At 38.5% G+C, this 14,180-nt stretch overlaps 1 protein-coding gene across 1 annotated transcript in view; it reads right to left on the reverse strand.

The window, feature by feature from the left end:
- Positions 1 to 14,180, reverse strand: part of ANO5 (anoctamin 5) — a 58,014-nt gene that overhangs the window by 15,321 nt on the left and 28,513 nt on the right. The window contains exons 7-13 of the mRNA XM_009278773.2: positions 8,261 to 8,329; positions 6,782 to 7,066; positions 6,175 to 6,288; positions 3,925 to 4,040; positions 2,880 to 3,014; positions 1,544 to 1,649; positions 1,394 to 1,454 (exon numbers count right to left, since the gene is read on the reverse strand). Coding sequence (XP_009277048.1) covers positions 1,394 to 1,454; positions 1,544 to 1,649; positions 2,880 to 3,014; positions 3,925 to 4,040; positions 6,175 to 6,288; positions 6,782 to 7,066; positions 8,261 to 8,329 — 886 coding nt within the window. The remainder of the gene's footprint in view (positions 1 to 1,393; positions 1,455 to 1,543; positions 1,650 to 2,879; positions 3,015 to 3,924; positions 4,041 to 6,174; positions 6,289 to 6,781; positions 7,067 to 8,260; positions 8,330 to 14,180) is intronic.

Below are 14,180 nucleotides of genomic sequence, written 5' to 3' on the forward strand. Positions count from 1 at the left end.
GACGACCATGTTCAATTACAGTTTAACTACTTTTCATACGCAAATAGCAACACGGAACTGACAAAGGAACACGATGATTCAACTAATTGCTTGTGTATAAACCTGTAACACATGAACAACTATTACAAATAAGCAGAACTGTTTTCAAGTAGTATGTTCAAAGATTTCTGTTGCTTTCTGATGATTATTTGATATCATGGTCATTTTAAAGACGGTGAACGTCTGATGCTTTTCATACGATCAAGAGTGAGGCTGGCTTAAGAAATTTTTAAGACACTAGAGAGAACTGATTTCATATATAAAATAAACAACTATAAAAGTTATACTATTATATAACATTTAAAAAGCCCTCTATAAACTACTGTAAAATGTAACCCTTCGGTAATCTGATTGTTCTTATTTGAAGTGGAGAGGTTTTACGGTTTACACAAACACAGGAAAGCTTATCTTCTGCAGTTCTAAAAACATTTTCTGGTACTTCCCGAATGACTAATCCGTGTCACTCAAAGGCTAGTGCTTAAAACCAAGAAAAGTTTAGGAAAACAGCCATACAACATCTTATTCGATTTTTTGGTTTTTTGAGAATTTTCTACAAAAAAGTTAGTGGCTAGGTCCTTTGATAACAAATACACAAATAGGTTTTCTATTAGCACACAGAGATCTTTGTGTGTTAATGAAATACCTATATTCAAATTGAAGATTTAATGATGATATTTCATACAAACAGTATGAAACAGGAGACAAGGTATTTAAGGAAATAAGAAACAATAACTACATTATCCTGCATCTATAAACCTTCACACAGTTTAAGAAAAGAACATGTATTCAAGACAATACAATCTTAAAGTCTGAACAAGTATCACTTGGTGTGAAACCATGCATATAGAGGGAGTCAGGAAATCCACCTATTTCTGCATCATCAAAACATACGATAATGTATGAACTTCATTGGCATAGAAGCCAACTGATTCTCATCCTAAAAGTGCTGCTAATGAAGTGGTAGTGCTGGACCACCATCCAGTGAAAGGACACAAAAGCTCTCTACTCCCTCACAGGGACACTGATCATGTGCAGGCCTCAGCAGAGAGGACTCTTACAAGGACTGCGTAAGGCTGGACCACTCTGTTTTAGGTTACTAAGGAAAGAAACAAATGTTAGCAGTTAGAGTACACAATGCTTATGATATCCTAGATATCTGCTGTATTTTGTTTGGTTTTGTTTAAGTCCAATCCCTCTGTAACTTTAAATTACTTTTACTCTTTTATCACTTCTGCATCTGAGGCAGGATATTAAAGCGAAGCCATTATTCCTCTTCTTCCCACTTCCAGGCTCCCTCAGCAGTTTGGCCAAGATCTCCTTACTGCTTGACATAAAACTTATCAAATGTACTCACCCCATATGCCCATGAAAATGGCAAAAAAGAGAGTTGCCACGTTGTCAAACAAATGGGAATACTGCAACAGAATACGCAGGAACAGGTCGGTACCAAAACAGTTTTCAGTATGAACAAAAAAGACAAGTGGCTGGAGAACCAGATACAGACCTCTGAGGACTCACAGGTGGTGTTCAGTCTCCAGTACTCACACTCTCGGTCACAAAGAGGGCACATGATGATATCTCCTCCAATTGCAGGGTCACAGATTTCTTTGCTGAGGAGAAAATATTGTACAGTATCTGTTTTCATAGCATCTTAAGAGCTGCTATATGAAATTTATTTAAAAAACAAAAAAATTAACAGCTTCATTTGTTCAAAGCTCAACATCTGCAGCTTCACAGAGAAGATGCCAAGTCTTGTTACATTCACTGGTGTTAACCTGTAGCTGGTCAGGGCAAGCCAAGAAATGTAGCAGCTGCTACAAGGAGCAGAACTAGCAATTCACTTGGTATGGGCTTTCCAATTCTATCGGTAGTGAATCGGAAGCCTGTAAGGAGCTGTACTGCACATGCACTGCTTTCAGGTGAGACAGAAACCATGTTATTTCTCATCAGGTTAGTAATGCGTTCAAAACACCTTTTCTAAAAGCAGAGGTATTAATTCAGCTTTGCTATCTACAGTGAAATTTGCTACTTCAATTTAACTACTACAGTGGGAGAAGTTTACAATCCTATGGTGGTCCTTCAGTATCCAGAGAAATCTGAACATGTATAGCAGTATTCCCAGGTGAATTCTGAACCTAGCTAAAATGTAAGTCTCAAAATGACGTAATTCAATGGAATGGGTGAGAATTTTAACTTGTTATTCATCTTTTATGGTTAAAACTCAAAATTTTCTGGAAGCCTTCTTGAAAAAAAAAACAAACCAAAAAAAACAGTCAATGTACAAAACAACTGCATCTTCCTTATTTTTAGAGCTAATAGGGGGAAAAAATGATGCGTGAAGATAGCTTATTTAAGAAGAAGCAAACTCTGATTTCCAAGATACTGGATCCGTCTTTGACGGGAGAACACTGCTGATCTGTCCTGTACTCGTGCTTTTGGTAGTTAGTACAAATGACGACCTACACAAAAAGGTCAACGGACTACTCTGCAAGAGAGATTAAAATAGAAAAGCTTAAGGCAACAATAAACACTCAAAACAATTTTGAGAGATGTCAGTGGTACTCTTAGGACTTTATGCATTGCAGGTAATCCAATATTAAAAGCTATTGCCAAAAGGCAATAAAATATTGCTTTTCACCTATAAATTGAGTCTTACTAATTAATAGTCACAAGTTCTGCATAGCTGTCCACCACCACTTCAGTCAATAAAGACAGATGAAGAACAAATTTGCTCTGACAAGATTTAAAACCTTGTTACCTGTTTTTTTGCAAGAACAAAATTTTCACGTTGCTTAGCTTTTCCCATTATAAGCCCAGGAGATTCTCAACGTTACACTCACCTGCTCATATTTTCATCCATTGTAAACAAGCCATAAAGAAAACAAATTAAGCCAACAACTGCTGCAAGGAATAACATCTCGGTGTAAAATCCTAGCCAGGCAAAATAGATTCCAATCTTCTCACCATAGTACTTCCTGAATACAAAAAAATGCAATTAATAGGAATACAAAGCAAAGTTTAAAACTGCAATAGAGCAAACTGGCCAGAGTCAAAATGAAACACTTGGCAAAATTCTCATTTAACAGAAGAGTAAATACACTGATGTACACTGGAAAAATGGGGTTTGAAACTAGCTGTGAGGAGTTACACAAGCTGAATGAACACAATATATGGCCTTTTTTGACCCTTTTTTTCCTCCTAGCAGAAGCTCCAGCTTTAAAATCACTCTTTCCCCTTAGCACAGGATAATGTAAATGAAGATTTACTTTTTTGATTTTCCAAGGAGTTATACAAAATGAAACTGGGCACAACAGTTCTGATTCATATGGTAAGAATGAGTGGGTAATTCCCAGAAATACAACTAGTTGTGTAACAAACGGGGCAACTGTAAACCGTGAATAAAGTAATGGTTTTGTTATATCATATGAACTGAAACAAAGAAATCTTGGGTAAGGTTCATTTAAATTTGCGTTTAGCACTGAATTAAGAGTCAAGCTTCAGAAACTAATTTTATCAGTGTTTTTTCAAATCTCTCTTGAAATTTCAAAATTTCAAATCAATCTTTAAAAAGTGTGGCAGATATTGCTTATAAAATGCAAGGTATTCTTCGTACGTGTTCCTCTACAGCTGAATTATCTGTAAGATACCTGACCCCGGCAGCACTGGCTAGATTGAAGGAGGCTTCATTTGAGACAAAGCTTTTTCTAGTTGCTAGTAGAAACCTGTGTCACGTCCTCCAAGGACCTAGTGCCCCATTAAGTATCCAATTCTCATCGGATCTTAAAAGTAGTAAAAATTTCCCAGCAGGATCAAGCTACAAATGAATACACGCTTGTATTACAGTGAAAGCCAAGTAAATATAATAAAATACAGGCAGTATTTTACCTGATGAGGTCCAAAGGCTGTTCTTTGTAGAACCGCAAGAAACGGGCCCACTCCATGTACAGCGTGTATCTCTCATTGTCACAGTTTGGATCATTTGCCTTTTTCCAGTACTGGCACTGCGAGCAAATCAGAGTAAAGGCAAAACACCTCATCGACAGACTCAAATACTACATTAAAAGAAATGAATATTAATGATGATGTTGCATCCCTCTTAAGATTATGCCAATTAAACTAATTTGTAATTCAAACTTATCACTCTACTTCACCACTTTAAGTAGAACCCTTTTTATATATGTTTTAAGATAATACACATTTTCAGAAAGCATTTATCAATCTTAGACATTAAGTCAACCTGTACTGTAACCACATCATGTTACTTTACACCAGTGTCGGGCTAGTACAACATACTCATTTGCACCGGCAGATTACTGCAGCGAGCGGTTTGTTCCCTTACACTGGTGTAGCACATGCAATTGCAGAAGTTCAAGCTTCCCTACAGTAGAAAACCACCGTTTTACTCCCGCTTCATTAAAAATAATGCAAATTTAAATCCTGTCCTCTGTACTTCTGAATCAGGCTCTCATTGTAATTTGCACAGCCAAAAGCATTTCACCGAGAGATGTAAACTAGGGGATATAAATTAAAGTTGTTTCCTGCCTCCAGCCACAGCACTATAATGTACGCCGTGCTGCGGTTTCTGAAGTTGTAATGCAAGGATATGCAAAATGAAATTCTGACACTAATTAACTTCAGTGGTGTTCATCACTATCATGTATCCACCTGTCAAACGCTAAGAAAATTTTGGAACTTCATCAGTTTCCTAGAAATTAAACAGCACAAAATAACCGCAGTTTCTGACAGCTCTTGTAATTTTATTTTGTGTTGTAGAACATTGCCTTTAGAAATACTTGGCTATATCAAATATTCAGTTTGTGATCTTGGTTTTCCTTTGTTTCCTGAATGTCTCTCAATCAAAGAAAAGCATGGAAATTGGTTTCTAAATAGAAATCAAGAAGTTTAAACAACCTAAAGTTTGCATTTTTAAAATATTTTAAAAGGTTAAATAGTTATTTTTTAGACAATGATTTGTGAATCTGTCTCATGATTTTGGAATTTTTTCATAGGCTTTCTTAGCATTTAAGGTTGGTTGTACTTGTATAGAAGAGATTCTAGTACAACTGCTTTTTATTATCTGTGGTTTTGGTAGTCCCAACAGTACAAACAGTCTGCTTCCCAGCCTAGACTAATCTTCTACAGCCTAGACTCTGATCAGCTAAACTTTCCCCCTGAAATCCTAAAGAATGTCCATTCATCCATTTCTTTTCATTTTCTAAGGGAGAGAAAAATATTTAAAAACACTTAAAAATATAAATCTGTATAAAGTATTTAAAAATATCTTGTGGTAGAATTCACAGATATAAATAAGCAATTTAAGTTCACTAAGGCATTGTGACAAATCTCAAATAATTATTCAAAACAAGGAGCAAATTTAAGATTTAAGCAACGAATTAAACACAACATTCAGAAGGGAAAATAAAGAAACTAAAAAAACAGAAAAGAAACAAATCAGTAAAATACAGTAACCCATCTCTTTCCTTTTCTCTAAGGGATTTCAGGGCTAAATCCGCAAATGTTGTATTAAAAATTGACCCTACAGCAAAAATAAACACCGGTATTTACCATCCTGACCATACTTCCAGTATTTGCAGTTGCTCACCAAAGCTCACTAGGAGACGGACAAGCGACCACCCCACACTGAACTGCAGGGCTCATGCAACTCATCTGACTTCAGTCCCAACATGGTATGATCCCAAGAGTGTTTACGTAACTACAGTATATGTACGTACACACCCTATACACACACACACACACTGCTGAATGTATGCTTCTGCAGGAGGTATTCATTCCTTGTTATAATCTTTCTAATGTACTACCACATAATCTGTACCATAAACGTTACAGGAATATACTATGGAATAAGTCTCTTACACATTACGTGACTGACACGTAAGTATACCCTAGAAACTCAGCTCCTGTATGCATGCATAGGAAGAAACATTTCAGCACATAAAAGCCAAATAGTAGGGCTGGCAGATACGTCTTGCGTATTATAAAACAGAATCAATAACTGGGACAAATGGAAGGGTTTGAGTGCATTTTCATTTCTGCTGGAAACAGCAAATGTCACGGTAGGTAAAAGAGTAAGAACACTGGGAAATGCTCAAGGGAGCAGAAAGCTAAAATACTTACATCATGAAGAGGATATGCAGCTGAATAGGTGCCATTATTTAGCAGCCTCTTAATCCCAAATTTTTTCTTCCCTTCTTCTGTTCCATATGGGCAACGTGTAAGAATATAATTAACCTGAGATTCAAACACAGGGATTTCAGACCTTTCCTGCTTTAAGGCCATTTAGAATCATAGAATCATAGAATCATAGAATCATTGAGGTTGGAAAACACCTCTAAGATCATCGAGTCCAACCGTCGACCCAAATTAACCTGAGATTCAAACACAGGGATTTCAGACCTTTCCTGCTTTAAGGCCATTTCACAGAAACCTTTAATGGTTGTGCACTGTGTGTAATCTGCAAGAATAATACGCAAAAGCAAAAAGTGTTTCTTCAGAAGGCTCTACCCTGTATGAGACTGTTGAGGGCACGCTTGCTTTGTAGACATCTAGAAGATCCATTCCAACAAATACTCTTCCAGATTTGTAAGAAAGATGCACAGGCATCTAGGCTTCCTCACATTTACCCACAGATATCACAGTTTATATACTCCTTCCTTGCATGAATATTCCTACAGGATGGTGTAAATCTACACGTAAATAAAAGTAGACAAATTCACATACGTACTATTCTGTTTCTCATGGATGGTGAGAAGAAAGTGCTCTCGTCATTAATGAGGTATAGCTCCTGCTTCTCCTTGCTGAATGGGGCCGTGAAATAATCCGGTTCAGGGTGCATCACCTTCTCGGGAAGCCTGAGCGGTGCAAGCAGACAGTCCAGGGGGTTCTCCACCGTTGAGGGAATGTCATTTTCCTTGATGGGAACTTTAATGTTCAGCACTTCTGCATACGTGATCAGAACCTCCCATGGGGCATGGATCTTCACAAAATAAATCTTGCCATCTTCAGATTCCTGCCCCAGAAAAGTTAAATCAGACATCAGACTAAACTGTGTTTTATTGCAAGATTTATGACAATAGTTGCTATACAAAATTTATTGCCTTGTACATATTTTTGAAAGCTTTAAAAAAAAAGGGGGGGGAATAGGGAGATTTTTATATTTTTTTTTTTTTTTAAACTGAAAAGCTTATCCGAGTGGTTGGTTGTTCATAAAGATAATCTTTGCACTACTAAAAGCTCACAAAGGCTTTTCAAACTACATTAACCTTGTACACTGAGGCCTGAAAACTCTCATTACACTCTGAGTGCATTGGAAACGCAAGGGTTTGCTGTGCCGGGCTGGCCACTTGGCAGCCCACGCGTCCTGCAGACCACCGTGCTAGACTGTAAAGCTGCTCTCTTTCCTGGAGGGGGCAGTTTTCATACAGCGGAGCAGAACATGCAAGACTCCTTGCAAAAAGGAGTTACCAACCAGAGCTCAGATCTGTTACAGCCTCACAGCTATGATAATGAATAATCTTATCCCAGGCTTCACCCCGCAGTATTATGCTCTTCTAGCGCTCCTCTGCATAGACAGGAGAAAATGGCAGTCAGAAGGTATTTTTAACATGTTGCTCAATGAATCCCCATCTATGGATGTTACAGAGCCTAAACTTCATCAAGAGTTATTCTGCCCCACTCAATCTCTGGCAGAAAAAAAGAGCACGCTGACTGAAGAAGTCAGCATCCCGTGTTCTTCAGTTATTAAACAAAACAGTAACACTAATCAAACATCTTCAAGTTGTTACACCAGAGTCCTTCCTCATCGTAATTACAACATCCAGTGGGCATACGCTAATCTATTCATTGACTTCCAAACATGTTACTAGTTATTAGGTGGAATTAAATCTAGCTGTGAGCATACTTCCCATTTATATGTGTTTAAATGAAGTCACAGCTATTTTGGAACTGCTTTCTTTTTGTTATGAAATCAAAAGCCATCACTTCCTCCTGAATTAAAAGTTACTTTCCACAATTCTTATGAACATATCTGGAAAAATAACTCAAACAGACACATTAAGCTCGTTTCACTTAAATTAGTCGTACTCCAATGGAATCTGCTAGAAAAATTTGTAATTTGTCTCAAAGAAACAAACTGGTATACATTAATTAGTAATTTGCAGGTCTATTTCTTTGGTCCTAATTTTTCTCTTTTTTTTTTTTTTACCTTCTTATCTTCCGTTTCTAGTTCCAAACCAGCCTTTTGCAGATTGCTCTCAAATTCTTTTCTTCTTTCCTGAAGAGAAATAAACACACTTTATTAACTGATCAAGTTAGCAACTAACTGATCACTTGCTGATGACTTCACCGAGTTTCACTCCTCCTAACTGCCCCGATGACAACCCCTTAATGCTATGCGACCTTTGTAAAAGAGAGCAGACCAACAGACAAGAACCAGCTGATGCATACCAGGCCACTTCTGTGTGATGGCCAGCCTAGCGATGGCAACACATTGGGAATTGCGTTGACTAGCAACAGGAAACCTATTTGTTAGTTAGGAATAGGCTCATAAACTGTCCAATCTTGTTAACCAGAGCAGTAAATGAAGTCATGCGTCTTTGAGCATTTCTGACTCTTCGGGAGGGTGATGTGTGTGGTGTGTTACCGTTCGAGTTTAGCTATATTGCTAAGAGAATGTTAAAACCAGACGGAGAGAAAAATTCTGGAAGACTGATCGCTTATAGTAACATCTATTTACCAGTTTAACAATCATGCTGATACCAATGTTCAAGTACTGATTACAGCCGATTCAAACAGTATGCTTCACAAACAACAGAACTGTAAAACCAGCTAAGACTAACAAATCATCACATGTAAGCTTACTTTATGCTTAGCTTGCATAAAGTCACTGTGGACTTCATGCAGAGATAAATAAACCTGCCTGTGGCAGTGCACGATGGCTCCATGACCTCTGTGAGTTTGAGACTCTTCTTGAACTCTGTATTTTGCCAAGTAATTCCTAGGTGATGCCTTTAGGTAAGAACATTTTCTTCCCCTCCTTCTCTGTAGAATTTTTGCTCTTATCGGGAGACTGAATTAATTTCCCTTTAATTATATAAAATTTGCTGACGAACTGCCAGAGTAACTACAAGTTAAGCTAAATATTGAGCCATAACCTCTTTAGGGTAGCTCACTAGCTAGACTACCAATTTATTTCTAGCTAAAACCTGCAATGCTGTATGATGTTTTCTCTATTGAAAGGTCTAAATGACATTTTTCAAACACACTTAAAAAAACCCAAAACACCGTAGTTTTCAGCCAATTTCCTTTTCCTGCATGTCTGTGAGGAGTCAGCTGCCCTATTTGCATTTCAGTTTGCATAAACTACTCAGATGAATGAATACAGGCTGAAGAATAGCTTTAATGGCCCTCAAATCTACGTTAAGATGTATTGATATATTTTCCTGTGTTAGTGGCCTTGCATTTTTACCTGTCACATCTGACTTTGCCAAATATTATTAGATATTAAATTAGACACTGTCCTAGATAAACTTGCAAATGTGATAATTCCTGAGTTCTAGCACATGCTGCGGACAAATGCAATTCCATGCACTATTTTTTAATTAATCTATCCCACAAACCCGCCTACATGCACCTGTATAAAACACCAGAGAACTCTTGTTTGCTGACCTGTTGATCTAATAGTCAACAATACAACTAAAAGGTGATTACATTTGGAAGTGCTATATGAAAGCTGACATTCAAGCCTGGTATCCAAAGCTATGTGCTATTCTGGATTACATTTTCTCCAAACAAAGCATGCTGGCGTGCGTTCTTTCCCCAGCAAACACTGGAGAAGAGCCAAGCGAGTCAGCTCAGAGGGTTCTCTGCCACCAGAGACACCAGCCAGCTCCTCCTCCAGCTGTGTAGCTTAATAACAGACAGAGCCAAAGGCTCTGGCCCCATCTTACTTATCTTTCCTTACTATACTCTTAGCGTGATAAATTGCAGTGCTGTAATAGAAATTATGTTCTTTTTACCACCTTGCTCTCTTCCCATAAGCCACCTTCTCTGAAACCCATGCCAATGTACTGTACTTTCCAGTCACTTGAAACAACCATCTTTAAAAGGCAATCCATCTGCTGCAAAAAAACCCAATGCTCCCCCTTTTCTTGCCAAATACCAGATTTCTTCACGTCGCCGTCAAAGGCTTAAAATGGACAAAATGTACCCTTGGATCAGTGCTGTTTTTTTTTAATGTGTACTTGTAAGAATTTTAAGCTTACTGTCCCAAACCTAAAAAGCTAGACCTGGTACATGGACTTGTGACTCCGCTATAGATGCCACTCTGCAGTCACAGAGGGAAGAAGGAAGCAACATAAGTAGTCACATTAGTGAAGACCAGTAATAGTGGGCTAACGCCCTTCCGTTTTAAGTACAGTTCTTAAGTGTCTCCAAAGCATCTGTAAAAGACTGAAACCACATTTTCTGAGACCACTGTGGCCTATATAGGTGAGAGGCCAGTAGAGCATTCACCTCTCCGAACACCGCTGTGAGTATCCCACATACTGGTACAGAGTAACTTTACCATCTAACGTACGCTTGGCTGTAATGAACCATCCTGATAAGATTAACAAAGGAAGATCCAAAGTCCAGCGGTACTAATATACCCAATGCAGATGCAACACTGCATGATTAGTTACCTAAGGAAGATAGACAACTGTTACAAACCTGTTTCCTGATAACAATGCTGTTACTGCTAGTAACAACAGTCAATAAACAGCAGAATAAAATAATTTTATGTTTACAACATACTATTCCTTAACCACACTCCTCCTCCTCCTCACTTTTCCCCTTCCTTTAGGCAGGGAGCGCCAAGCCTGCAAAAGCGTTTTACATATGAGGATGCTCGGGGCTTATTCTAACTGCAGGCACGTGTAGGATACTGGGAAATAAATATGACCTTTAGGAACAATCATATGCTAGTGTAAAGCATACAAGAACTCCGCTCTTAGCTGTACCCTGAGAAAACACAATTCACTTCACAGGACTAACACTGATGGGCTCAGTCCGGGCTCAGGCTGCCCACGCAGCTCCCTGGCGAGAACGGTTCAGGTGAGACAGAGCCCATTTAGGAAAGGCCCCTTGTCCTGCCCCGTGACCTGCAGCCACGAGAGCAGGGGACTGACAAGATGGATGAGATAACTGGCCCTACCGCAGCGCCGCAGGGACTGCCTGCATGGCTCAGGAGGGTGCTCTGCGTGCCCTCCAAGGTGCAGGAGATGCCAAACACCTTCCTTCTGCAAGTACCAGCCAGGCTGCTGTAAAGCAGCATGGAGAGGTGCCCAGTTTGGATCAAGCCCAGTTTTCAGCTGCTCCTGCAGAGCTGGGAACAGGGCTTCTCCCAGTCGGCAGCCTAACAGGGTGCAGGAGAAGCAACAAGCATCTGATTTTTTGCTGCCCTGGCTCCCTAACTTTGGGCTATCCTGGTGCCTGTAAGAGAGCAGAAGTTTCTGTCTGAGATGATGAAAATGGGAAGGACTAGATAAAATTTCTTTCTGTATCTCCATGGCCCACCAGGGATAGGGGGACTTTGCTTCCAGTAAACATAGGAACAAGTTACTTTGCACAGAGATCTGAGAGTCCTAATGCTCTGGAGTTTCTTGTGAAGAAATACACTTACGGACAATGAAGATCATGTCCTGGTCATACATGAATAGTTTGTTAGATATTTTTAAAAATTACATTTATTTTTCCATGTTCACGTGTATTTCCTATGTGGGTAAAATATTTACACTTATCTGCTAGAGGCTTTGAGGAAAAATATAACGTTTTGTCTCACAAAAATGCATTCCTAATTTTTGTTTAGAGAGGCTTTGTGGTTAGGATTTACTCATGTAGCTTATAGAAGGCAAGCTCAAAACAGAGTTTTAAGCTGGAAAGTTTCTGGGGAATATCAAGAAGTTAATGCATTTGTTCTGCATGAAGCTAAGGGAGAAGATGAACAGACCATCTCCTACACCTGTATCAGGGCTATGTTGAAACACACAAAGAAGTTACTCATCCCTTTCTCTGAAATGCACAATAAAGCTGTTTCCTTGAGACAAGGAAACAGAACCCTTTGTCACAACTGTTATTCTCTTCCTATGAGCATTTCTATTCTTAGCTGTTCCATTTTGCTGTATCATTGTACTACAGTAAAAGAAAGTCACATTTCTTTCCTGTGATGACTGTACAATAGCAAGTACAGTATGTCAGACGAATTCCAAAGGCTGCAGTGCATCAATATTTAAATCTTGTTCCCACAAAGACAACAGCACAGCACTTCTATGCTAAGAAGTCTGCATTAATTTACAGGCATGTTCATTGCATAAAGGTCTATGCTGGACATAAATATAGGGCAAATTTCGCTTTCTTAGCAGATTCCCCAGGAACTGTGTAAAAACTGATGCGCTGTAACGTTGATATCTTCATGCCTGCCCGTTCTGCGACCGCAGAGCTAACCTACAGGGCCACAGACCAAATGCCTTCTTCCATGGGGCCATAAACTCTTTTGCGAGTAACAGACATATACAGAATTAAATCTCACGAAGCTTGATGCGGCTGTTGAAGCCTTTTGCAAGACAGAAATCTTTCTTCCTAACTAAGTGCATTTTTACCTCAAAGAGGAAGTACAATATTAGCTACTAACTCTTGGGTTCTTCCCCATGTGAATCCTTCAGTCAATAATGACACCCATGTACATGGTCTCTGGTCTGGCAAAGATTCCTGCTACCTCCTAATGACCTATAAAGCAATGAGAAGGAAATTGCTGCACACAATACGAATGAGTGACTAGACTGAGCATCTGGCTCATTTTCCTTCCCACTTGAAACATTACCTAAATAGTCTCCATTTCTTTCCTCATGTTATTTGAGTATGACTAATGGAAAAGTTTATTTTAAGAGTTGCTTTAACATATTTTGCATGGATATCTTTCTTTATACACTGACTGGTCTCTTCTTCCTTCCTTTTTAAATGCATTTTGTTTTATGGGAGAAGAAGGAATCTAGCTAGGATTACAGCCTGGCAAAGAGTCCGTGTGGGTTTGAAAAAGTATGCCTTTATATAAACCTATGGTACCATAGCTATAATATAACCCTAGTCTCCCAAGCAAATCTCCTGAATGTGGCTAGCTAAGCAAAGCTGACTGTGAGATGCTTAAGCTGGAAAAAGCACCAGAGACGACGACAGAGATTCTTGCTTCTTTAGGGTAACAAGAGTAAGATGCAGGGGCTGTGTTACACACTGGTTCATATTTGGATGCAAGTATAGGCAGCATAAGTCCTTAATGAAAACAGTATTTCCTTCATAAAGGAGTGAAAGCAGTAAGCATCTTTTTTGAACAGCCCAATCTTGCAGTTTTTGTTCAAAGGAAATTATCATTTTTAATTATTAAACACTTTAATATGACAAGATATAGATGAGAAATGTTCTTTACTTCAGAGACTTTTAGCTTTTATCATGATTTTGTCATAAGCCTCAGTATAATCAGTTTTCTTCAGATATCCTTATCTTTCAGAATAATATGATTACATGAGAATGAAGGTTTTTTGGTCTCTCTCTCCTTTTTTTTTTATTATGAACAAACTTTGGAGACATATATTGGAGAGACTAGTTTGTAAATGTAACCTCTCCTGGCTCAGAAAGAAGGCAGCAAATAAAGAGAAAACAGAATAATCAAAATTCCTGCAATTATTATTATTTTTAAGTATTGTGCTTTATATAAAAGTTTATTGTTTGTCTTGACTGCATCTTATAGTACTGGTGTTTTTAAATAGCTTGAATTTATATGTTAGTCAAGTTAGACCTCGAGTATCAGTGTGAGCAAGGAACAAATACATGTCATTTACTGATTCCGTCTGACCTACTGTCACCGTTCGGGCAACCGGATCTTGCCGGGAGGTTCGGGGATGATCACTAACTGGCATTTTAGAGAAAGCTTGTACTTTGTGCTCTGTTACATAGGAGGTCTCTTATCAAAGCCACTTCAAATATTCTTCTAGAAGAATGAATACACATATGTAGAGAGCAACTCAAGCACAGGGAAAAGCTCAAAAAGGAGACGCTGTGTTTGTTTTACTCAGAATAGATATTAAAAAAAAAAA

This window comes from Aptenodytes forsteri, unplaced genomic scaffold, assembly GCF_000699145.1.
Source record: "Aptenodytes forsteri isolate BGI_AS27 unplaced genomic scaffold, ASM69914v1 Scaffold418, whole genome shotgun sequence".
Lineage (NCBI taxonomy): Eukaryota > Metazoa > Chordata > Aves > Sphenisciformes > Spheniscidae > Aptenodytes > Aptenodytes forsteri.